This window comes from Neolamprologus brichardi, chromosome 7 (genome assembly GCF_056152115.1).
Source record: "Neolamprologus brichardi isolate AB-2024 chromosome 7, ASM5615211v1, whole genome shotgun sequence".
NCBI lineage: Eukaryota > Metazoa > Chordata > Actinopteri > Cichliformes > Cichlidae > Neolamprologus > Neolamprologus brichardi.
In genome coordinates, this window is record NC_142110.1 from 55403322 (window position 1) to 55426717 (window position 23396).

Here is a 23396-nt window from a genome sequence, read left to right on the forward strand (position 1 = left end):
ATCACTCCGAATCTTTTCTGCCTTCAGGGTCGCCCTCCCTCTATACAGGAGGACAAGATTATTTAGCTTTATACCTGCCAGTTTGCTACACACTTTAACACTTTGGTCCAACTTTTTCTTATTCTTCCAGCTAAGAGACCCGAACCAGCAGAACACAAACAGGGGGCAGGGATGACATTTTTTGTTTACAAAAATCAATAACCATTTCCTTTGTTCTTTAATGTCCTGAAAGGACTGTCCATACCATGCTACAAAGTCATCTGCAACTGGGCCATGGTCACGATCTGCATCCTGGAGCAGAGAGACATTCACTGAGTCGTCTGCAAACTCGATTGTATGTTTGTCCTGGTAGAGACTCTAACACTCATTTTTATTAAGGACAAATAAAAGTGGGGAAAGGACATACTCTCACGTGGAAGATAAAAGTGCATCTGATAAGATGGCTCTCCCTTTCTGAGGACTATCCGTTAGAGTTGGATGTCTCGAGACCAAGACCAGTCTCGAGACAACTCAACTCTTACGTGGTCTTGGTCTTGTCTTGGTCTCGACGGACTTTGTATCCCTCGATCTTGTTTTGGTCTCGCTGTCTTGGTCTCGCTGTCTCAGATCGACATAGTGGTCGGGAGATTTGGATTTGGAGATTTGGAGTCAACAGTATCCATGACACACAACGGTTGATAATTTGTCATGTGCATCATCTCTAAGTGTCGTGCTTAGAGAGTGCTTTGTAGTGAATCAGAAATGGTAAATGGCCTGTATTTGTATAGCGCTTTTCTAGTCCCTAAGGACCCCAAAGCGCTTAACACAACCAGTCATCCACCCATTCACACACACATTCACACACTGGTGATGGCAAGCTACATTGTAGCCACAGCCACCCTGGGGCGCACTGACAGAGGCGAGGACACAACGACCGAGACTGACTACAAGGCGAACTCCCAACTCTTGAGCCACAATCGCCCCGTCAGAAGAAGAGTCGACTCCTATTGAGCGAGAGCCGGCTCCTCACTTAATTTCCTTTTGCTGCTCAGCTCTCACACAGTGGCTCAGCTATGCTCCAATCCCTCCATATTGTGGCCAATCACATGTGAGGATATAGGATAATATCATTGCGACAGTCAAGTGGAGCGTGCGTCTGTCCTCTCAGTAAGTGAGTGAGACAGTAGACAGCGGTGAGGAGGGCTGTCTACTGTCTACTGCATCGCAAAAACACATAAATATGCCCGACACCTGGAAACGAAGCAGCATCTGGCTGCAGTTTAAAGACTTTTTTGTCTCAGTCTCGGCCTCGGCCTCAGTCTCGTCTCGACTTTGTTTTGGTCTTGACTCTGTCTGTCTTGGTCTTGGTCTTGTCATGGTTTTGATACCCTCTCTCCCCCTATCTGTTCAGCAAATTGGAGGGTCAATCCAAAAGTTCAGTTTTTACAAGTTTCTTGGATAATTTCATCACAGGGGAAGTCAAAGCAAAAGGCTTTGCAAAATCATTTAAAAATTAAGTGCTTTCACTTTAGGCACTGGTACAATAGTCCTTCTAGATTTGAGGGACTTTCCAAAACTCAAGAGACTTTAAGGAATTAGGAGAAAAAAAATCCCAGCCAACTCATCCACACAATTTTTAAGGAGGAGGCTGTTTATTTTATCTGGGCCTACACCTTTCCTTTCTTTCACGCTCCCAGGGAAACATCCCTATACTTCACATGTCTGTGAAGGTTCTTAGTCATGCAGGTCATCGTAGTCAAAGGAGCTTGGAAAGAAAAGCATCTGGACTTCTTTAAGTTGCTTGAAGACGTTTCACCTCTCATCCGAGAAGCTTCTCCAGTTCCAGGGTCAAATGATGGAGAGTCCCAGATTTTTGGGCTTTCATCAAGTCAGCAAAGATGCACAGAAAAGAAGATCAAACACCAACTAGGTAGGATCAGATGAACAAACGCAATAACATTAATGCTAATCTTTTGTTTTAGCAGTTGTGTATTTCTTTACAGCTGTTCCATGTCTTCTCCATACTTTTTTCTTGCCATCATTCTGGTAGAGGTTGATCTTGGCTTCATCTGTCCAAAAAATATTTTTCCAGAACTGTGCTGGCTGTTTTGAAGGGGTTTCTCTTCACAATTGAAATGATTCTGTGATCATCCACCACTGTCTTCTTCCGTGGATGTCCAGGTGTTTTTGCCTTGCTGAGTTCACCAGTGGCTTCTTTATTTCTCAGGATGTACCAAACTGTAGATTTTGCCAGTGCTACTATTGTAGCAATTTCTCTGATATTTTTCTTTCTGTTTTTTCAGCTTAAGGATGGCTTGAACTCTTCTGAACATGTTGTCTGTTCACAGCAAAATCTTTCTAATGCGAGAACTCCAGGACTTTTATTTGCTTAATTGATAATGGCATAACGAAGAAATTGCCCACACCTGCCTTTGAGTCCAATTACTTGTGGTCCCTTTAAAAAAAGGGTAGCACTTGTTAGGGAGCGGAAACTCCTAAACCCTTAATGCAATTTGAATGTGAACACCCTCAAATGAAAACTGAGAGTCTACACATTATGTCTATTATAAAATTATATTTGGAATATGTTTTGGTGAACAGGTATTACTTTTGTCATTGTCCAAATATATATGAACTGTAAATCCTTTGTTTGTAAACGGTCAGTTAAATGTTGACAACTACTCTTTCAAAAGACTCCTAACAAATATCAGTAGTTATTAGACTTGCTGTACTTAGTGGCAGATTTGTAGGAGACTGGGAGTAGAAATTTCAAGTACAGGGGAGCAAGACGACAGGTAAGAACAACTGAAAATATCTTTTTTGAGGGTGGATAAGGCTAAGAGTCAGGCCTTGAAATTAATTAAAATTTTGTCTTGGTGTTTGGTTGACTATCAAGCAAGAGTGAAAGATTGCTGCCACCTGTGCTTTGAGGATTCTGACAGTTAGGATGACTTGGAGGTGTTGATTTATTTAAACTAATATAATCATCCTGCTGTACCCAGGTTTCTGCAATGCAGATTAGATCAATATGTTGATTCATTATTAAATCATTTGCTGTTTAATACTCCACATTTAATTGATTTACTCTTTGATATAATGGTAATGGTAAATCGACTGATTCTACAGCACTTTTCTACTCTCCCTGAGTACTCAAAGTGCTCTCTGCAGTTGAGGTAGTTATAATATTCTGTCTTTGTGTACTAAATTCATATTTTTATGATGATATTTGTGATTATTTGGGGTTTGTCTGAGTTTTGCTCCATCTATAGTGGGATTGATGTCGTCTCCTCATAAAATCAGGTTTTCCCCAGTAAGGTTTTCAATTCAGTTATCCATTATTGAATTAAAATGTGGCTAAGCATGTCAATCCTGGTCTGACTTGGAAGTGGAACAGAGAAAAACTACTTTAGCAAAATTACATGTTGACTCAATATTAATTTTAGTGATGCAGCCAGGTGTTATTACTGCTATTGTCAATTAGAGTCTTACCAAATCTGTGCCTACATATCTATATGATGACACATTGACACATGACATTGCCCCCTAAATGAACAAACCGATGCTTCCACAATGATATTCAGTTCTTTTTGTTTGTTTGGCAATAAACTGACTGTAGGCTTTGCTTTCCACTCCAGCAGAATCTGTTACAGTGAATGTAAACCTTCACCTGAAGATGAGGCCAGACATTAATCTGTCGCTGCAGGTGTAATCCATGTTTTCACTGGTGTCAACACATACTATCACAGAGCCTCCAAGAGCAGTTACACAGAGGAAGGATGATAAAGACAAGAAAAAGATAGCCCTTGAAACTGCTCAGCCCTCAGGTGTTTCCAAGAGATTTGGTGTTGAAAATATTGTTCTGTGTATAATATTCACACAAATACATCAAGGCCAGTTTATCTACGTCAACTCCCTTGAGTGAGGCATCAACCTTTAACCTTTGTTTAAGTTTTCCCTAAACCTTTGTATTTGTTACTATTTTTGTGTGTTGCAAGAGAAAAGAGTACTCTTTTACTTACTAATTTATCTTACTAATTAATCATTTCCAATGCATTTAACATTATCAACATGACAACTCGTGTCATAAGTAGATATTTATATATTTATATAGATATTTTTATATTTTATATATTTTTATAGTAACAAATAGTAATATATGTAGGTTCCATTGGTGTGGCTGTCTTTCTTCTCTTAACCTTCTCTTTGGTAAAAGCCGCAGGTAGGTTTCAAAGTGGCTTGCAAATGCACAGAAACTGTGGAAAGGCTAAAGGAGCTTTAAATATATAGGACATGTGAATAGGATTTGTGGGGCCAATAACTAATCTCAATGGCATGGACAGTGGCTCATTCCAGCTAGTGTTTAATTTATCAACCCTGCTCTAAATATTCTATTTATCATTTAACATTAAACTTTAACATTAAATGTTTTTAGCTTGATACACTTATGGACCCAGAGGTGCTTTATGAATTCTATGGCAAAAGCTAATAGAAATTTCATAAAACAAATAAGCCACTGCTGTGTTTTTTGTCCGTTATACACCAAGAGTAAATTTGTCTTTTAACACTGATCCAAAAATGACTAGTGATTAATGTATCTGCTGAAAGTATTTATTACTATGTCACTAAAGCAACTGTGGTAAGTAGAAGTTCTAGAAATCTAAAGCTTTGGGTTGAGTTAGTAATACATCTTCAATCTGTGTTACCATTTTTAAAACTTAAAAAAAGACATTCAAACATCACACTGTGCATCTTCTCTGCTGTGTGTCCATTCCACTTATTATGTTTATGCTACACAGTGCAGTTCCTCATCCACTGAGGAGGATTTCCTTTTAGTCACTGCTCTCTTGCACTATATTCTGACTTCTCTGCTCGAGACTTGATTGCTACTGCCCTCTATTGGCAGCTATAAAGAAGTATGCTGATCACATAAGAAATGAACATTTTGTGCAATTAGACTCATGATGAAGCATTACGATTATCTTCTTAATACTTTGAATTTTCTGTTATGTTCAGTGAGTCACTAGGTGTTCATCATAATTTTACTCTATTTTATTATACATTTCAGTATACACAGTAAAAAATGTTAGTTGTTATAACTGAAAAACTAAAATAGGAATGTATTTAATGCACTGCACTGTGTGTGGAAAAGTACAACCTTATTTGTCATCCACATGAATTAAAAGTGCTGTAGCAGCCAGGTACTGCTAAACAAATCCACTGAAATAAATGATCGTCAGCAAGTGACCATAAAAGCAGTTTTAGCAGTATGCTGCAGGGAACACATTAGTGTGGTGGTAAGTGTCATTGCCTTGCAGTAAAAAAGTTTTGTGTTAAAATCCAAATAGGACACTACTTTCTGTTGCTTCATATCCGCACTGTGCCATGGGTTCTCTCTGGGTCCTCCAGCTTCCTCCCACAGTTCAAAGACATGCAGTGTTGTGTTCAGTCATGATTCTAACTTGGCCATAGATGTGAAAATCTCTTTTGTGTCAGCTTTTCCCTTTGACAGATGGGATAGGTTCTAGTGATCCTAAACTAGTAAGAAGATGAAGGTGTTGTTCAAGAAACATGCAGCAGGCAGAAAAAATATAATTGGAGACAGAGTCTTATGGAATATGCAGTACATACAAAAGAAATATTTCAGTAAGTCTTCCATTTGACTTGACCTTGCTCTAAAAATACAAACTCTTAAGATTCTAGCCTAACTGTGGCCCTGAATTGGGTAAGTGGAGAAGGTAAATGGATGGCTTGTTTGGGAGAAGATTCTTCTTCTCTCTAAAAAAGATGATGGCAGCATGGGTGATGTTTGCAAAGTTGCATCTGAAAAAAAAAAAACACTCAAGGCTTCTGGACAGACATGTCCAAAGTAGAGCTGTTTGGCCATAATACACAAAACCACATGACAGTTGATGATTTAGGTTTGTTTTGAAGCCACAACACCTGGCCACCTTGTAATCATTAAGTCAATCACAAACTTCTCTGTATACCAAATGTGCCATCTGCCCTGACAGCTAATACTTAACTTAAGTTGGAGTCATACAGCAGAACAGCGATCCCAAGCATGGCAGCAAGTGACCGCAGAATGGCAGAAACATGTTGCATGTTACTTTCAGCCAGTAAATACAGTTCATGACTGAACTCATCTACTAAGTAAATGACATCAAACACACTGGAGAGATGAAAGCAGACTGGACTATGACAACATTCACATTTAACTCATGTAGTTGTTACAGAATGGAGCTCTGTTCGTTGAGACTGCAGGCAAACAGGTGTTGACTCGTGCAGTTTAATCATTTTTCAGGTGATTTTTTAATCTTTATTGTGGAATGGGTACAACCTGAAATACAGCAAAGTAAAAATTTGAGACAATGCACAATTACAAGGAGTAAATAAAAGTTTGCAACTGCTTTTCCAATATCATAAATTTTATGTTTTATTTTTATTGTTTTTAATTTCCCCTTTGTAAAGCTAAAAAATGTGTTTGTACAGTTTAAGATGTGTGCATTTTGATGGTGTTTAATGAAACATAGCTGTTGAAGACAGAAAACTGACCAAATGTATGCCTACAGAACATCACATGAAACCTATTAAAATCTCTGCTGTGCAAAATTATTTTATCATATTATAGAATCAAGAGCTGTGGTCTCTGCCCCACTTATGAATAATAGCATCATTTCTTTTCTGTAAACAAGCTGAAACCGAGCAACAAGCCAATTACTATTCAGCATCAGAAAGGAAGTGCTTTTGAATGCATGTCTTATTTGACAACTTTTCAGTGATTAATTACTGTTTTGGTCTGATGTTGTGTGTATTGGTGTGTGTATGTGCGTGTTCCCTGTCTTATGATTTGAGAGCGAGGGGGCAGAAAAATGAAAGGGCTGATTGTTAACATGCAGTAGTGAAAATATAACTTGGTATGGTATAATTAATGTTTTTTTTTTCTGGGAATGTTCGGAGCTAAATGACATCGTCCCCGAGTTGAATTCTCAAGAAGACGGAAGCTCCCTCCATGATTTGGGTCAAAAATGAGAACTGTTGAGGCCCGGCTCCTGAGTCCTGGCTGCAGTCCTTGTGCCCATGAAAAAGGGCCTTTAAAAAGCGCCTTCTTTTAAAATGCACGGGGGTGGAGGGGATGGTGGAGGTGGGGCTTGAACATACATAAGAGGCTAAGACAGTCCACCAGTCCAATTTGGCACACCATCACCAGGCAATTTGCTGTCGCTTAACCTATTACGGGGAAGCTTGGATCCCTCTTTTCATTCAGACCCTCTTTATCCTCTTTGGTTGCTTGTTAAAACCAATCCTATTGGATCAGCCATCTTTGGAAGAGAAACGCCATATTAATGATGAGCGTGGGCGGGTTACTCAGAACTGAGACTTTATCTTGGATGTCATATGTAGACAATGTGACTGGGGATTATTCCCAGGACTTGGTCCTGCAGCCTATTTGGGACTATTTCCGTCAGAACTACCACGACCTCCTAAGAAGTCCTCTATTCCCCGTGGTCCTCTCAGTCACTACCTATTTTCTCCTGGTCGCTCTTTACACTGTGTTGGACCTGCTGGCTCCCACCTGGCCGTGTATCAACCGCTACAGGCTGCATCCAGACAGACCCATCACCTGGCCTAACATTTGGCCCACCTTGGGTGTCACCATTTACAACCACCTGCTTTACATCTTTCCTGCTGCAGTTGCACAGTGGCTGTGGAGGCCACCAACCCCTCTACCCCCTGAAGCCCCCACTCTGTTCAGTTTTTTCCTGGGCATCCTGGGCTGTATGGTGGTCTTTGACTTCCAGTACTACCTGTGGCACCTGCTGCACCACCGGGTTGCTTGGTTGTACCGCACTTTCCACGCCATCCACCACCAGTACAACCAGCCTTTCAGCCTTGTCACCCAGTACCTGTCTGGTTGGGAGTTATTTAGCGTGGGATTTTGGGCCACAATAGACCCCATCCTGTTGCAGTGCCACTGCCTCACAGCATGGAGCTTCATGGTATTCAATGTCTATGTTTCCACTGAGGATCACTGTGGCTATGACTTCCCTTGGGCCACACATAACTTGGTGCCCTTTGGCCTCTGGGGTGGTGCTCCAAAACATGACGCTCACCACCAGAGACCTGGCACTAACTTTGCCCCATTCTTCTCTCACTGGGACTGGCTGGGGGGCACCCACACTGTACCAGCTGCCTCCAGCCACTCTGCCACGGGAGAACCAGAAGAGATGAAAAGAAGAAAAGACTAAAGAACTTGAATTAATCTTTCAATGACTCCATCGCTAGTTTACTCAAACTGCCTCTTTTGTTGATGCTTTTATTCCAGCAGACTCATTTTTCCTCTCTACTCTCCTGCAGACTAATTTCTCTCTTTTACGTCTCCCACTCTTAACTCTCACTTTGATAATAACGATTTCCACTATGTGGCTATCTTTGACTGCATGGATATTTTTCACATTTTACGAGCTGATAATCAGTCTAACATTGTTTGACAGTGTGGTAAGTTGTCAAAAGATATTTTTTGTACAATGATAGTATAGATTATCTTGTACTTTTGTGCAATGAACATATATCTCTTATTCATAGAGATTTTCCACTTATGTCAGTGAATTGATGTGCTGTTAATTGTCTCAGTGGCATTCTCAGGTCAGGTACCTTACATGTGTAATTTGTTTGGAGCTGCCAGAAATATAAAATAAAATTTAAAAAATCATTTGAAATCCTTCCTTGATTTGCCGAATGTCACTGAGTCGCTCTGAGTCTTTGCTGACGGAGGATGGTGTGATCTGTCAGAGTGATTACACAGAAGTTTGCACGTACATTCTCCCTTTCTCCCTCCTCAGCAATGACCCTCTCACTCCCACGCATGAATGGCTGCCTTTTAGCTGCATCCCAGTATGATGCGTGGGCGCAATACTAATCCATCATTCTCTCTCTTTGAGACAAAATGGTCCCGCAGGAAGAGTTCTTAATTAAACCCCCTAAGAGAAACTGCAATAGCCGCCCTGACAGCTTATACTTAACTGCAGGTGCTGTTCTTTTGAAAAAAAATTGTTTTAATGAACATCAAATGATTTTTCGCTCATTTAAATTTTTTTTTTTTTTACAAATTATTTAAAAGTAGAATCACAACCTTTTTTTCAGGTACAGTTTTTCCCAAATAACTTGGTGTTTAAATAAAATCCTGAAATCCTAGTTTATATTATTACAAAGAAACCAGTAGGGGTCAGTCTTTTTCCAAACCACAAAAAGAAGAACAAGTGTACAAATACATGTTAAGCAAAAATTACATCCCACTGGGGAAAAAAAAAAAAAGACCAAAAAAAAAAAAACCTCCCAATGCATTCTTGGTTATTTTCCAGTTATGCTTCTGGTTATATCACAATTCTAGGTGATATAACCTCAGGGATTCATAGTTCTGCAGTAACAATTATTGTGACTTATATCTCCTTGTCTGCAGGTAGTAACGCACATTGATGCGTTACTACCTGCAGTCTGAACCGGTTTAGCATGTTTTTTGTGGTACAAGGGAAAAAACTGCTCAAACATGTTGTGTTTATTTTAGAAACACTGCAGACAGGGCTCTCAGGCACAACTTATTCTTTTGTTAATCCTGTTCTAATTATGGGATATGCACGTCGAGGAACAATATGAATAATGTGTATATTTTTAACATGAACTATTTTTTTTTATTGCAAATGAATATATGTAACACAAGAGTAATATAGGTATTTTCTTTCAGGACAGCATTGAGGTTTAACTCTTATTTGCCACAATTCTTATTTGTTTAACTCTTCTGGGAAAAAATCTATTCCCTTGAGCAGAAGTTGTTCTTGTTGTAATATTAAATTCAACAAGGTTGTGTTAGGTCTGTTATCTCATTTTCCATATGTCAGTTAGAGCACGCTTCAAAAACAATATGCAAAACCATGAGATTGCGTGTGTAGAGCAATGACAAGAAGTGACATCATCATACACATCACATCTTCGGGGGTGGCTGTGGCTCAGGTGGTAGAGCCGATCAGCTACTTATTGGAAGGTTGGTGGTTCGATCCCTGGCTCCCCCGGTCTGCATGCCAAATATCCTTGGGCAAGATACTAACCCCAAATTGCCCTCTGATGCGTTCATCGGAGTGTGAATGCTTATTAGTTGCACTTGAGTTAAAAGTGCTTGTATGAGTGGGGATGAATGAGGCATGTTGTACACAGCGCTTTGAGTACTCCAGGAGAGTAGAAAAAAATATAAGAATCAGTCCATATTGTTTCATTGTATTTCAATAAGGAGACCTCATTAGAAGGAAACAAAGAGGATTTATTGATATCCATCCATCCACCCATTCGCTTCCGCTTATCCTTTTCAGGGTCGCGGGGGGCGCTGGAGCCTATCCCAGCTGTCATAGGGCGAGAGGCGGGGTACACCCTGGACAGGTCGCCAGTCTGTCGCAGGGCCAACACACAGGGACAGACAACCATTCGCACTCACATTCACACCTAGTGGCATTTATTGATATATGGAATTAAATTACAGCTCTGTGCTTGTCCTGCTAGACCTTAGTGCAGCTTTCGTGGTTTGTATCATATCTATCTAATAGACTCCAATTTGTACATGTAAATGGAGAGTCCTCTTCACACACTGAGGTCAACTATGGAGTTCCACATGGTTCAGTGCTAGGACCAATTCTGTTTACATTATACATGCTTCCCCTAGGCAGCATCATTAGAGACATAACATAAATTTTCACCGCTATGCAGATGACACCCAGCTCCATCTGTCTATGAAGCCAGATAACACACACCAATTAGTTAAACTGCAGGAATGTCTTAAAGACATAAAGACCTGGATGGCCGCTAACTTTCTGCTTCTTAACTCAGATAAAACTGAGGTCATTGTACTCGGCCCTGAAAATCTTAGAAATATGGTATCTAACCAGATTCTTACTCTGGATGGCATTACCTTGGCCTCCAGTAATGCCGTGAGGAACCTTGGAGTCATTTTTGACCAGGATATGTCCTTCAACGCACACATTAAACAAATATGTAAGACTGCGTTCTTCCATTTGCGCAACATCTCTAAAGTTAGAAATATCCTGTCTCAGAGTGACGCTGAAAAACTAGTTCATGCATTTATTACTTCCAGGCTGGACTACTGCAATTCATTATTATCAGGATGTCCAAAAAACTCGCTGAAAGCCTTCAGCTAATCCAAAATGCTGCAGCAAGAGTACTGACAGGGACTAGAAAGAGAGAGCATATTTCTCCTGTTTTGGCTTCCCTTCATTGGCTTCCTGTTAAATCCAGAATTCCATTCAAAATCCTGCTCCTCACATACAAGGTCTTAAATAATCAGGCCCCATCTTATCTTAATGACCTTGTAGTACCATATCACCCTATTAGAGCACTTCGCTCCCGCTCTGCAGGCTTACTTGTTGTTCCTAGAGTATTTAAAAGTAGAATGGGAGGGAGAGCCTTCAGTTTTCAGGCCCCTCTTCTGTGGAACCAGCTTCCAGTTTGGATTCGGGAGACAGACACTATCTCTACTTTCAAGATTAGGCTTAAAACTTTCCTTTTTGCTAAAGCATATAGTTAGGGCTGGACCAGGTGACCCTGAATCCTCCCTTAGTTATGCTGCAATAGATGTAGGCTGCCGGGGGATTCCCATGATGCATTGAGTTTTTCCTTTCCAGTCACCTTTCTCACTCACTATGTGTTAATAGACCTCTCTGTATTGAATCATATCTGTTATTAACCTCTGTCTCTCTTCCACAGCATGTCTTTATCCTGTCTTCACCCCAACCAATCACAGCAGATGGCCGCCCCTCCCTGAGCCTGGCTCTGCTGGAGGTTTCTTCCTGTTAAAAGGGAGTTTTTCCTTCCCACTGTCGCCAAAGTACTTGCTCATAGGGGGTCATATGATTGTTGGGTTTTTCTCTGTATCTATGAAGCGCCTTGAGGCAACTTTTGTTGTGATTTGGTGCTATATAAATAAAATTGAATTGAATTGAATTAAGCTCTTTGGCGATTAGACTCAGAATCCCTACTGGTGGGGGAGATGAAGTTGGATGCTCGGATGGAGCCCGAGTAACATGGAGATGGGGAGGAGGTGGATTGAACAAAGGGGTCTGCGAGGTGGAATGACAGATGTTGGCGGTGTGCAAAACAAACCATGACATGAGTGGGGCAACGACAAGAAGTCAAATCAGTGGTGGAAAAATTATTCAGACATTTATTAAAATTAAGTTTATTCCTACAATCACAACTTTGCCATTAAATTATCAACTCATATTGAAGAAACTACTCATCCTACTTCACTGCTGAGTGCTGTATTGGACAGACATGTGTCATATTCTTTGTGATCACCGTGTGTAGTGTGACTATATCTCTAAAAAAATGTTTTTTTCATTTCACAATGAATTTAGAGTGAATTAATCTATAAAACAGTGAAGGGCCAAATGAGTAAAAATAACACAAATACAAAAGTGTCCAGATGGTGGATCAACCTTTCGACTAGTTTAAAGTGTGTTTAAATGTGTAACACAAATAGAAGGACTTCCTTTGGTTTAAGCATTTTTTTTAAATTATTTGTTAAATGAGCTAATGTTTTGTCACAACATCCTTACTGAGACAAAACATGTGATTGCTTAATTCTAGGTGACATGTTATTTAATTCCCTTTAATTCTATTTGTCATATGTGAAAAGTCTTTTGGCTCTGGTCTCTTCGGACTGTAATTAGTTCCAGCTGTGATCCCACCTGTTTCCCATGCTCTTGTTGACCTGTGTTGACCCCTGCTGTTTTTAACTTAAAGTCCTAGTTTGAAACCTGCAAGAGTTGCAGGTAGTATATTTATACAGCAAAGGTCACAGTGGTATAAGCATGCTATGTAAAAGATGACAAATGTACAAAATGTGTTGTATTTATAACTAGATGAGGTGTACCTCTTCCTGTATAGACAGAGGTACACTTCAAATAGATCTGTGTGCATGTGTGCATTTGCTCAGCATAAGGAGGAGGCAGAGTAAAGTGCATGACTGCTATGAAACAACCTACTTTATTATGGTCAGGACAGGAACTTCATAATTTGAAATTTCCTCCCAATACATCAGTCATAAAGTCAACTATTTGTGTCCTAGATGTTGTTAAAGCCAAATTAAAGCCATACAACTATGACAAAATTACGTGTTACCTAAAACCCTGCATCTTCAAATACCAGTATCTGTATTGTAGGGCAATACTGACCTTGCTATATCATGATTGTGTTCAGTATTTACAATCAGCTTAATGAAAGATGTAATAAATAGGTCCAATAAATATATTATGAATACAAAAGTATTCTCTTTATCACAGTAATGTGGAGGAGGATACTATGTTATCTCTTCTGTGATTCATATTAATGATCTATGAATATTAATTTATGTTGGGTTTAAGTCAACCCTGCTGGTAAACAGAACCTGTTACTGAAAGCAACCACACAGACACCAGTGTACATTTTACTTGCAAGGGGAGCGTTGGAGAGCAGTGATGCGACTCGCCTGTCCAAGCAACTCCAATTCCTCTGCGTCCGCCTCACTCTTATTGACAACGGAGGTTACACATAATTCAGTTAACCACGTGACAGTTTTAAGCAGACATATCTGAACAACATCAGTGTCTGTATTCTGTGTGTTTCCAGCTATACCATACATAGACATACAACCTTTCGATTAATTTAAACTGTGTGTATGAGGTATGCAGAAAAGCAGAAGTAAGCGTCTTGCTAAACTATAAAAACAGAAACTTGCAATAGGTAACATTTAAAGGTGTGAGGTCTTGCACTTTAAGAAATAGAACAGTAAAATCTGCAAAATCTTCATGCATTTTGAACATTTTGTACATTGAAAGACCTTGTTCAATAGCACACTGTTTTGTAACATCCAAAACTCTTGTGTTTTATTAAAACCAGGTTCTGGTGGTTAATTCTTGCCTCTTTTTGGTTAAACTATCTTCCTTTCCTTTCTTTTTTTTTTTTTTTTTTTGTGGCTTACCAATATTATGCAAACTCTATTCCTACTTCTAAGGTGTGAAACCCATGACACACCAACAAATGGTTTACTCTGGGCAGATGTGTAAAACCTGCCATAAAAATGTAAGTCATCCCTTTACTGATGAATAGCAAATTGAGTCGGGGCCTAAGAAAGAGCCCTGGGGAACACTAGGGACGACTGGGGAAGCTTGTGATGTGAGATGTTTTAACTGTACATACCTGATTACAATCTGAGATTACAATCTACAACATGACACGCAAAGTTCCTTATTTAAAAGAATATCATGATAGACCATATCAAAGGCAGAGCTCAGATCAAGGAGCATATGGTTAACAGCCCAGTGTCAGCTGCCAACAGAAGATCATTTGTGATTTTGACCATGCCTACCCCTGCTCTATGAAGTGGCTGAAAACCAGATTGAAATTATTCAAAAAGATGATTGCTAATAAGTTGAAGTTAGATCTAAAAAACAAGTTATTTCCCAAATTTTTTGAAAAAAAGGTAAATTAGCATATGGACAATAATTATTTAAAAGGGTCTGTATGGGGTTTCCTAAGAGTTGGCATTATCATTGCTTTAAGCAGTGCAGGAAAAAGCCAGATATTAGGGAAGAGTGAATAATATCAGCTAAAGACAGAGAGAAGATAAACAGGATTTAGCCACTTGAGTGAGAAATAGGTCTTTATTAAGATTTCTTAATAAATCCAGATATTTCCCCAACAGTCAGGAGGAAAGCGTCCTAGTATTCCTTTGAGCAGACCTGATGAGTGTTGTATAATATTCAAATTAAGGTGTAGACAGGGCATCCTTATTGTGGTACATGTGTTCCTGATACATGAACCAGGGAACATAGTGGATGAAAGAGAGTCTGACAGTTCTGTGAATTTTCAAAGGAGTGAAGTCCATAATTGTATTAAGACACCAGTTTATCAGGAGTACATAAATTATCTCTTCTAGGCAGACTGTCAGTTACATGGGAGAAAGTAGTTATGTCAATGTACTTAATACTTCAATATGAGAGAGTGAAAAGAGTTTGACTTGAATATACAGTTCTTAGGAGCAACACCAGAAACACAAAAGGGATCAAGAATATGGCCATTAGAGTGAGTTAGGACATTACTGAATTCCGATTAACGAAAATGATCAAGACATGAGAAAGAATATTGCTCCTGTAAGAGTATCTGTGACATTTTCCACATTTACAGCAGGTAAAATGAGTACACATACTGTATAAGAACACATAAAGAAAGCAAGGTGCAAAAAGGCAATACTTTTTCCTGTGTGATTTCTCATTCTTACACATAACTTAATTCACAAACATCTGTGATTTTATTTCTTTGTATGGGTGGAACACATGGGTTGGTACTGACATCTGGTGAGAATTTTATGTCAATAGCACCTTTAGAAATATATTTTTTTAGAAAATTGATGACATGTTCATTACTTATTTTACCCTCTGAATATTATTAACACCCAAAAAAATAGCAGTGTGGGGTAAATAAAGATGTTTATATCAATAAAGGCATGGTTTGGTGAACATCAGAATAGTTTCGGAGAAACTGAGACCCTCACTAACTTTTGATGTACACTATAAGCAGGCCTGTAATATGAAAGAAAGTGCTCAGTTCAAAAAAGTTTTAGGTTTTCAAGCGGTAAAGAGTCTAAGGTGGCACCATTTCAGCGTGAGAAATTTATTTTCACCATTTTACAGCGTGTGAAACAAAGCTTGCTTTGTCTGCGGTTCAGCATGTCATAACCACAGTGCCACTGGTTTTATTTGGTCTCACGCACTGCTACTTCACTGCTAGTTAAATGTAGCAGTAGTTATTGCCATTATTCCAGCATAGGCAGATCATTAAAAAAAAAGTCTTATGCACACAGAGGTTAAAGTGAAATTTCCACCATGCTCACTGTCTGCATTCTTTGTTTACTTTCTGCTGTGTAATAATAACATAAAACCAGACTTCTGTTAAGTGGAAGTCTTTTGGCTTAAACCACAGGCTGCATTTCCTCTTTTCTAGTTGGCCCAGCTGGAAACCGTGAGGTCTTTCGGTAAATAAAATGAGTTGCAGAATGAACAGCAACCAATAGCAGTCTTTTACATATACAAATTTACATGGAAGTCTGGCTCATTGGAAGCAACATATTCAAAAAAATAAGTGGCGACTCAAGACATTTGCAGAGTATTGTACATCTTGCATATTGTCTGATATCCACCACTGTAAAGGTCAACAATGGTACACATTGTACTGTAATCATATTAAACAGAAGTACAGAATCACTGCAGCCATTTGTGTTGAGACTGAACCTGTGCACTGAACTATTTGGAGAGCAGCTAAATGTAATGCAGAACAAACCATCATAATTGGAGTCTTTCCAGCCTTTTCTACATGAATTCTGTTTCAGAAAATGTGAGTCATTTCATAAGTTCCTAACTTTAAAGACTCACAACCAAGTCCTACCTTCATGAAACCAGTAATATAAAATATAAAAGAGCTTAAGCTAATCATTTATAGAAGCTGAAGCCATATCCATAAACCCCATCTTTGTGTGCTATTTTATTAGCAGTTTTCTGTACCAGTCACGCTACGCTTTGTTAAAAATAATTTTGCTCAGAGGAAATCTAACAAGTGGTTCCTGAATAAACGTGAACTGTGCCTGTCTGTGGAGCTACGTGAATGCAACCAGGGCAGGGTGTGTCTTGTCCCTGCCCCCAACATGTGCAAAGAACGCATTTTACACAGAGCGCTGACAAAAGGTAAGGTGACACTCCATAACAATCATTTACCTCAGAGCGCTCCCACAACCAGTCGTTAAATGGGAAGCAGCATTCTTGGCCTGTTTGTGTGTGTACGTGTACCTGGGGGGGATGGTGGCGGGTAAATGGGTGGGGTCAGTGTTTGAACCACGGCAGTTTACCTACCTACTCCTTATCTACAGAGAAAAGACTGCAGTAGATTTTCCCTTTATACATTTGTTGACCATATTGTCTTTTAGACGCTGGCAATGTCGACTGAAAAAAAGTGTAACACTACTGGCCTCTAAGAGGACTGCACACCATTATTTTTTTTTATATAAAATACAAAACACTAACTGGGTTAAACCAAATGGATAAAGATAAAGTGAAACTAGCTATTTATGTTTCAGAGGTGAAACTAGTCTGCCACTAAAACCACTCGGTAGAAAATGCAATTATATGAAGGTCGTCCTCACTGATCTGTTAATCATTCCTCAACACTCTCCACTCTAAGCTCATTTACCGAACAGGAGTGAACATTAAAAGTCCAAGCTTAAAACACTGGCCTTTACACTGTGTGAAGTTGCACCGAGTTTCTACACAACAACATTCCAGGAATTACTGCCCGAGACTCATCAATGACACTGCGTCTCATCCAGCTGCAGGACGAAAATAGGAATAGTGACTCACGGGTCACAAGAACGTTATCAGTTACGTAATAGCACAAAAGAAGTTTCACAGATACTAAATCCTGTTGTTTTACCATTTATTTAAGAAACTTAGTAACAATGTCAACTGTTCTCCCTTCATTTTTTTTTTTTTTTTTGTTTTGAATAAGCAAAAGCGTGATAAAAGGGCTTTAAAATGACAAAAATAAAACTTGCTGGATGCATGAATTGTGTGTGTATATAAAAAAAGCAAATTTATCTCATAAAAATCAATATATTCACAAGCTCTCTGAACAGGTTAATGTGTCTATAGTATAAATGTCATTCATATTAAATTACATTTCTATTGATATTCAAAGATAATCAGTCAAAACCACAGGAAGAAGCACATTAGTCCATTCAAAGCTCTGCATGTCAGTATGAAGCAGGTGTGGACCCGTAACACAGGCACTCATATACATTTCACATTTTAATGCCAAGCGGCTCAAATTATAAATAAGTTCATCTTTGGTTACCAGAGTCCATCTGGTATGTGGTTTTTTTTGTTTACAGTACTTACACTGTAAAAGCACAACCAGTCCTGGAATCAGAGTCTCTCCTTTTCTCACTAACAGGTGCTGCTCTGCGTGGTCCCAACATCCGACACGTATGATTTGCTCTTCTTGGAATATTTCATGGAACTGAAGGAAACTCTCATTTGCTCCACAGCCCTGCTGCTCCTACACAGCAGAGTGTTCTTCACATGGTTTCTGAAATCCTCAGACACAAAGTAGTAGATGAATGGGTCCAGGCAGCTGTTGAGACTTGCCAAGCACAAAGTAGAGATGTAGACGTTGTAACCATGATTTCCTATACTGTTCTTTTGTAAACCATAGTGCAACAGCAGCATGATGTTACTGGGAATAAAGCACACAAGGAAGGTCACCAGGACGATTACGATCAACACCACAACTTTGTGTCGGTTCTTTGATGCTGTACTTTCCTCCATGTTTGTCCCCAGAGCCTTCAGCAGCATAGCATAGGCTACAATGATCACTATGCAAGGGATTAGGAACATAACTGTTCCCATCATGATAAAGTAGATGAATGGCAACCTGATAGACTCGAATGGATTTTCTAGGTCCTTTATGACAGTCACATCATGACATGTGGTTACGTTGGGGTCTTTTAGCTTGGTCGTGTGGTCATACAGGTACAGAGGAGTGGTGGTGACCCAGATAAAAGCCCAGATAGCTACAGAGACACCAATGGCAATTTTATTATTCTTCCTCTGCTGAGAGAGCGGGTGAGCCACAACCCAGTACCTCTGCACGCTCAGGCAGGTGATGAACAGAATAGAGCAATACATGTTCCCATAGAAGAAGCTCACTAGGACTTTGCAGAGAGGCTCTCCATAGATCCAGTTGTTGCCGTTTATGTGGTAGTGTATTTTTAATGGAATCCAAATGACAAAGAGCAGGTCAGCCAGAGCCAGGTTGGCCATGTATATTGATGAAGGGTGCTTCTTTTTGGTCCTGAAGAGAAAGACCCAGATTGCCATGCCATTGGCCGGAAGTCCAACTGTAAATATGATGATGTAGACGATCGGGAAGAAGACTGTGGTGAGGCTACTCTTAAGCGTAGCTGATACTTCCTCATCCACAACAACTTGGTTTGAATTTTCAGGGTCCTCGTGTCCGATGAACATCCGGCTTCTCTCTAAAACACATATACAAACGGAAATAAATATTACAGTTTAAATTACTGATTAACCAGCAGACAGAACACCAAAGACAGCTTATAATTTAAGCTGTTATTACAGACAAACTAAATTTGGGTTTAGTTCTGTTGGCTGAGCCAAACAAGTTATTTGAGGCATCACGATGGCCTCAGACAGGAGTCGTTTCATTACGTACAGAGACCTTTTGGTCTAAAGCATACATGACAATGATAAGGATCTATTAAAACCGTAAAAACGATCCTGTCTCAAGTATCTTCTTACGTTTTGAAAAGTAATTCTTTATTTCCAGAAAGCTTTCTCTTTTGTAAAGTTACTACAATCCCAGTTTAAAAAGAGCTCGGTTAAAATATTTGCTCTTTAGACACCCGGCTTTAGACCGTGACAATAACAACAAAACAAAACATGAGCCGAGCTCGGTATAACAGCACCCTGGCATTTCGAGACAGCGCAGGGATTTTGAACTTACTTGATGAGACGGAGCCGCAGCAGAAAATAACCAACAGCCACAGTAACCGTGTTGAACCCATGTTTCTATCACTGAGACTCTCTCGGTGCAAATTCTCCTTTTCTCGACCTCTTAACAGCCAGCTGAGTCTTAAATGTCCGACGACTTCTCCAACATTGAAGGACACACCCCGAGAGTACCTGTTCCTACGCTTGCGTCATGTCCAAACCCGCCCGCCCGGTCCGCCCTCAGGTGCATTTCCTGTTATGGGTTTCTGTGGAGCTCCGTTGATTCAGTGAGAACAAAACACGCAGTAAATAAACATGCCATATAAGTTACAGGCACCTTTACCACACATTATGAAGAATTATTTTATTATCATTTTTAAAATTCCGTTGTCAGTGGTAAGTGAAGGGTGGCTGAATTTTATTGATACTGAAGTAGAAACTCTTATTTCAAATCTGACATTAGTTTTTTGAGTGTTTATCGTTTAGAAAAAAAGAGAAAACATGGCCAGCAAACAGGCCTAAAGTCAAACACGTTAAGTTGACGAATTTTCTGTTGATTGATGCCTTAACTAGTCATTTGGTTTTATTTTCAGAGTTACAGAAACTACAGACCACCGCACAGCAGACAGGAAATATCAACACTGTAAATATATAAATGAACTGTAGGGAAAAGGTGGGTCTTAAGTATGTTTTTGTGTGGCTGAAATTATGATTTTGTGAATATACACTGTTTGTTTTTTAATATCATGCCATCAATCTTCCTATTGGTATCTAGCCATGTAAATAATTAGTTAAATTATATGAAAATAAGTGCAAAAGGGGCAAAACATGTAACTGTGTAAGTGATATGATCTGTCTCTCCTGTGAAGGTGTGCCGAATGCTGTCGTACATTCTGTACAATCCGAGCTTGTAGAAAGAAAGAAAAAAAAATAGTATGAACTCATAGTTTCCTTTGTGAGGGAAGACCCAAAATGAACCTCTGTAGTAATATATATATATATATATATATATATGTATATATGTATGTATGTGTGTGTGTGTGTGTTTTTACCCACCAAAAAAGAACAGCGGTGGACATTTCTGGAACACAAAGCTGACTGCGTTTTCAAAATAAGGAACATCTAGCTTGACATTTCTAACTGTTTACCTGATGATACAGTCAGAGGAAATGTTGATGACCAAACAAAGTGAGTAACATAGAAACACTTTTAATGCGACATGCAATGGCATTTATGCAACTGCATACTTGTTTCAGAAACTGTCACAAGCATAATGGAAAACCAATAAAAGCAATATCATTTAATATTAAATTACATTTTCCAGTTTTATAAAACTTTTTACTTATAAAATTAATGGCACTGAAATCAGAGAACTTCAACTAATTTAAAGAATTGTGCACAAATGTAACCAGTTCGGTTAGCAATAGTGAGCTGATGGATAACACCTAACAAGTATGCAGTGAGAAAGCACAATTAATTGAGATGATCCTTTTATTGAGAACCTTTTAAATATAGTAAAAAGATTTACCAAAAAACAAACAAAAAGCGACTTCCTCTTCTTTGATATACGCTAAATGTTATTTGTAAGCAAGGCAGCAAAGCACTCTAGCACAAGCTGTCAGAGTTGCTCTCAATAAAAATTATGGCACAATTTTTGACACGTTTGTAATGTCTAAAGCAATTGTTCACATCCTGGATAAATTAAATTAAGGCAGCTTTAAGAAATTTTGCACATTAAACAACAAAAAAACAAGAAAAACAAAACAAATGAAAGCAAAGATTTTACAAAACTTTAAAAATCAGTAACATTAAAAGTCAAATTGACTTGTTCACCTGTAACAAACCAGGAAGTCCTTTTGACATTTCAGTAAAATAACAAAAACAAGTCTTAAAAAAAATCAAGAATTCACTAACAATCCGTGCTCCGTGTGTTCCCTGACCCTGACGTATACGAGTTGCTTTTTTTGGAGAACTTCAAAGCACTGAAGGAGACCCTCATCCTCTGCGCTGTCCGCTCACTTCGGCACAGGAATGTGTTCTTCACGTGCTCCCTGAAGTCTTCGGAGATGAAATAGTAAACAAAAGGGTCAAAACAGCTGTTGAGACTGGCCAAGCACAGGGTCGTGATGTAAAACCCATACAAGTTGTTGTCCGCCCCTTTAAGCAGGAGGATGTAATGCACCATCAGCATGATGTTACTTGGGGTGAAGCACAATAAAAACATAACAAGGACAGTGACGATCAAGACCACAGCCTTTTTGCGTCTCTTGGCAATGGCAGGATCCTTCATGCTGTTCCTGAGAGCCTTCAGCATGAGAACATAAGATACGATGCACACAATAGTGGGAACGACAAATCCCAGTATTCCCATTGTCAGAAAGTAGCCTGCTGCAATCTTCTTCTGAGAGGGCTTGGTGACATCATGGCAGGTCAGGATTTCGAGTCTTGCTATCTTAACTTCTTGATTATAGAGATAGAGAGGGATACTGATGAGCCAGACCACCACCCAGATAGTGACGGAGACAGAAACAGCTACACGGTTTCTCTTCTGTTGCTGAGACAGCGGGTGAGCCACGGCCCAATAACGCTGAACACTTATACATGCGATAAAGGCAACTGAGCAGTACATGTTGCCATAGAAAAATGCTACCAGCACTTTGCATAATCCTTCTCCGTAGATCCAGTTGTTGCCGTTGAAGTGGTAAGCAATTTTTAAGGGGAGCCAGATGACAAACAGCAGGTCAGCCAGAGCCAGGTTGGCCATGTAGATCGAAGATGGGTGTTTTTTCTTGGTCCTGAAGAGGAAGACCCAGATTGCCAAGGCATTGGTGGGGAGACCCACCAAAAACACAATTATGTAAATGATTGGGAGAAAGACGGTTGTAAGGCGACCGCTCAGGACTTTTTCGTCATTTGGATTGATCCACAGGCTCCCATTTTTCTCTGTACCTGTGATGCCTCTGGTTTCTGTGAAGTCACAATATGAAAATATATGAAAAGCAGAAGAATAACAGGCTTACAGTGTGTATAGGAACGAATGTCACACCCAGTTCCTTAAGCTTAGGGCACTTTGACCCGTTTGTGTTAGTATGTTTATGAGTCACCTGTATGCATTACAACATCCATTAAACTGTAGCTGTTTCTGACCGATCACACTGATGCTAACAAATGAATGTATCCAAGACTAAAACATCAAGCACTGACATAAGTCTTCAGCACTTAAAAAAAAAAAAGATCAAATTAATAAATAAAAACATCCAATTATTTTCAAAATGAACAGTTTGCCAGTCACGACGGTATGGTAATAATGGCTGAATCAACAGGTTGAAATATTACCTGGGTGTATCGTCAGGCAAGTTTGTGTAAAACACAAAATCAGGAACAGGTGAATCCATCCTGTAGTCCACGACATGACTGCAAAACGTAGTTTAAAACACAATATTATAGCGAACGCGGTCTATCAGCAGCGACGTTAAACCATGTTTTAACCGCTAGTGCCGGCGAACTAGCTGACAGAGCCCACAGTCAGCTATTTACATACCAGCGTGATGTCAGGTGACCTTACAAGCGACCTTGCGTAAGACTCAGGCCAGCCCTGTCATGCCGGCTTGACTTGCGCTTCAACCCGAAGCTTTATGGCAGTGCTTTTCCAGCTTTGCTGATCAAAATCAGGGGTATGGCGTGTTATTTTGAGAAAAGTAATAAAAAAATAAATCCGCGGAGAATTTCACGATTTTTGTATGATACTAAAAGCACTGAAACTAACATTGAAGATTTTACGGACCTGAACAATAGTCAGCGAAATACAAACACTTCCATAAA

At 39.5% G+C, this 23396-nt stretch overlaps 3 protein-coding genes across 3 annotated transcripts; 1 reads left to right on the forward strand and 2 right to left on the reverse strand.

The window, feature by feature from the left end:
• Positions 1–7322: 7322 nt before the first annotated feature.
• Positions 7323–8225, forward strand: ch25hl2 (cholesterol 25-hydroxylase like 2). The gene has a single exon (XM_006804752.3). The coding sequence runs from the start codon at positions 7323–7325 to the stop codon at positions 8223–8225; it is 903 nt and encodes a 300-aa protein (XP_006804815.3).
• Positions 8226–16846: 8621 nt separating this feature from the next.
• Positions 16847–19726, reverse strand: f2rl1.2 (coagulation factor II (thrombin) receptor-like 1, tandem duplicate 2). Its single transcript, XM_006804765.3, has 2 exons — positions 19588–19726; positions 16847–19099 (listed from the first exon to the last, which is right to left on the reverse strand). The coding sequence occupies exons 1-2, from the start codon at positions 19646–19648 to the stop codon at positions 18009–18011; spliced, it is 1152 nt and encodes a 383-aa protein (XP_006804828.2). The 5' UTR covers positions 19649–19726; the 3' UTR covers positions 16847–18008.
• Positions 19727–20922: 1196 nt separating this feature from the next.
• f2rl1.1 (coagulation factor II (thrombin) receptor-like 1, tandem duplicate 1) lies at positions 20923–23087 on the reverse strand. Its single transcript, XM_035913871.1, has 2 exons — positions 22911–23087; positions 20923–22541 (listed from the first exon to the last, which is right to left on the reverse strand). Exons 1-2 carry the CDS (start codon positions 22984–22986, stop codon positions 21484–21486), a joined length of 1134 nt encoding a protein of 377 aa, XP_035769764.1. The 5' UTR covers positions 22987–23087; the 3' UTR covers positions 20923–21483.
• Between the last annotated feature and the right edge of the window lie 309 nt (positions 23088–23396).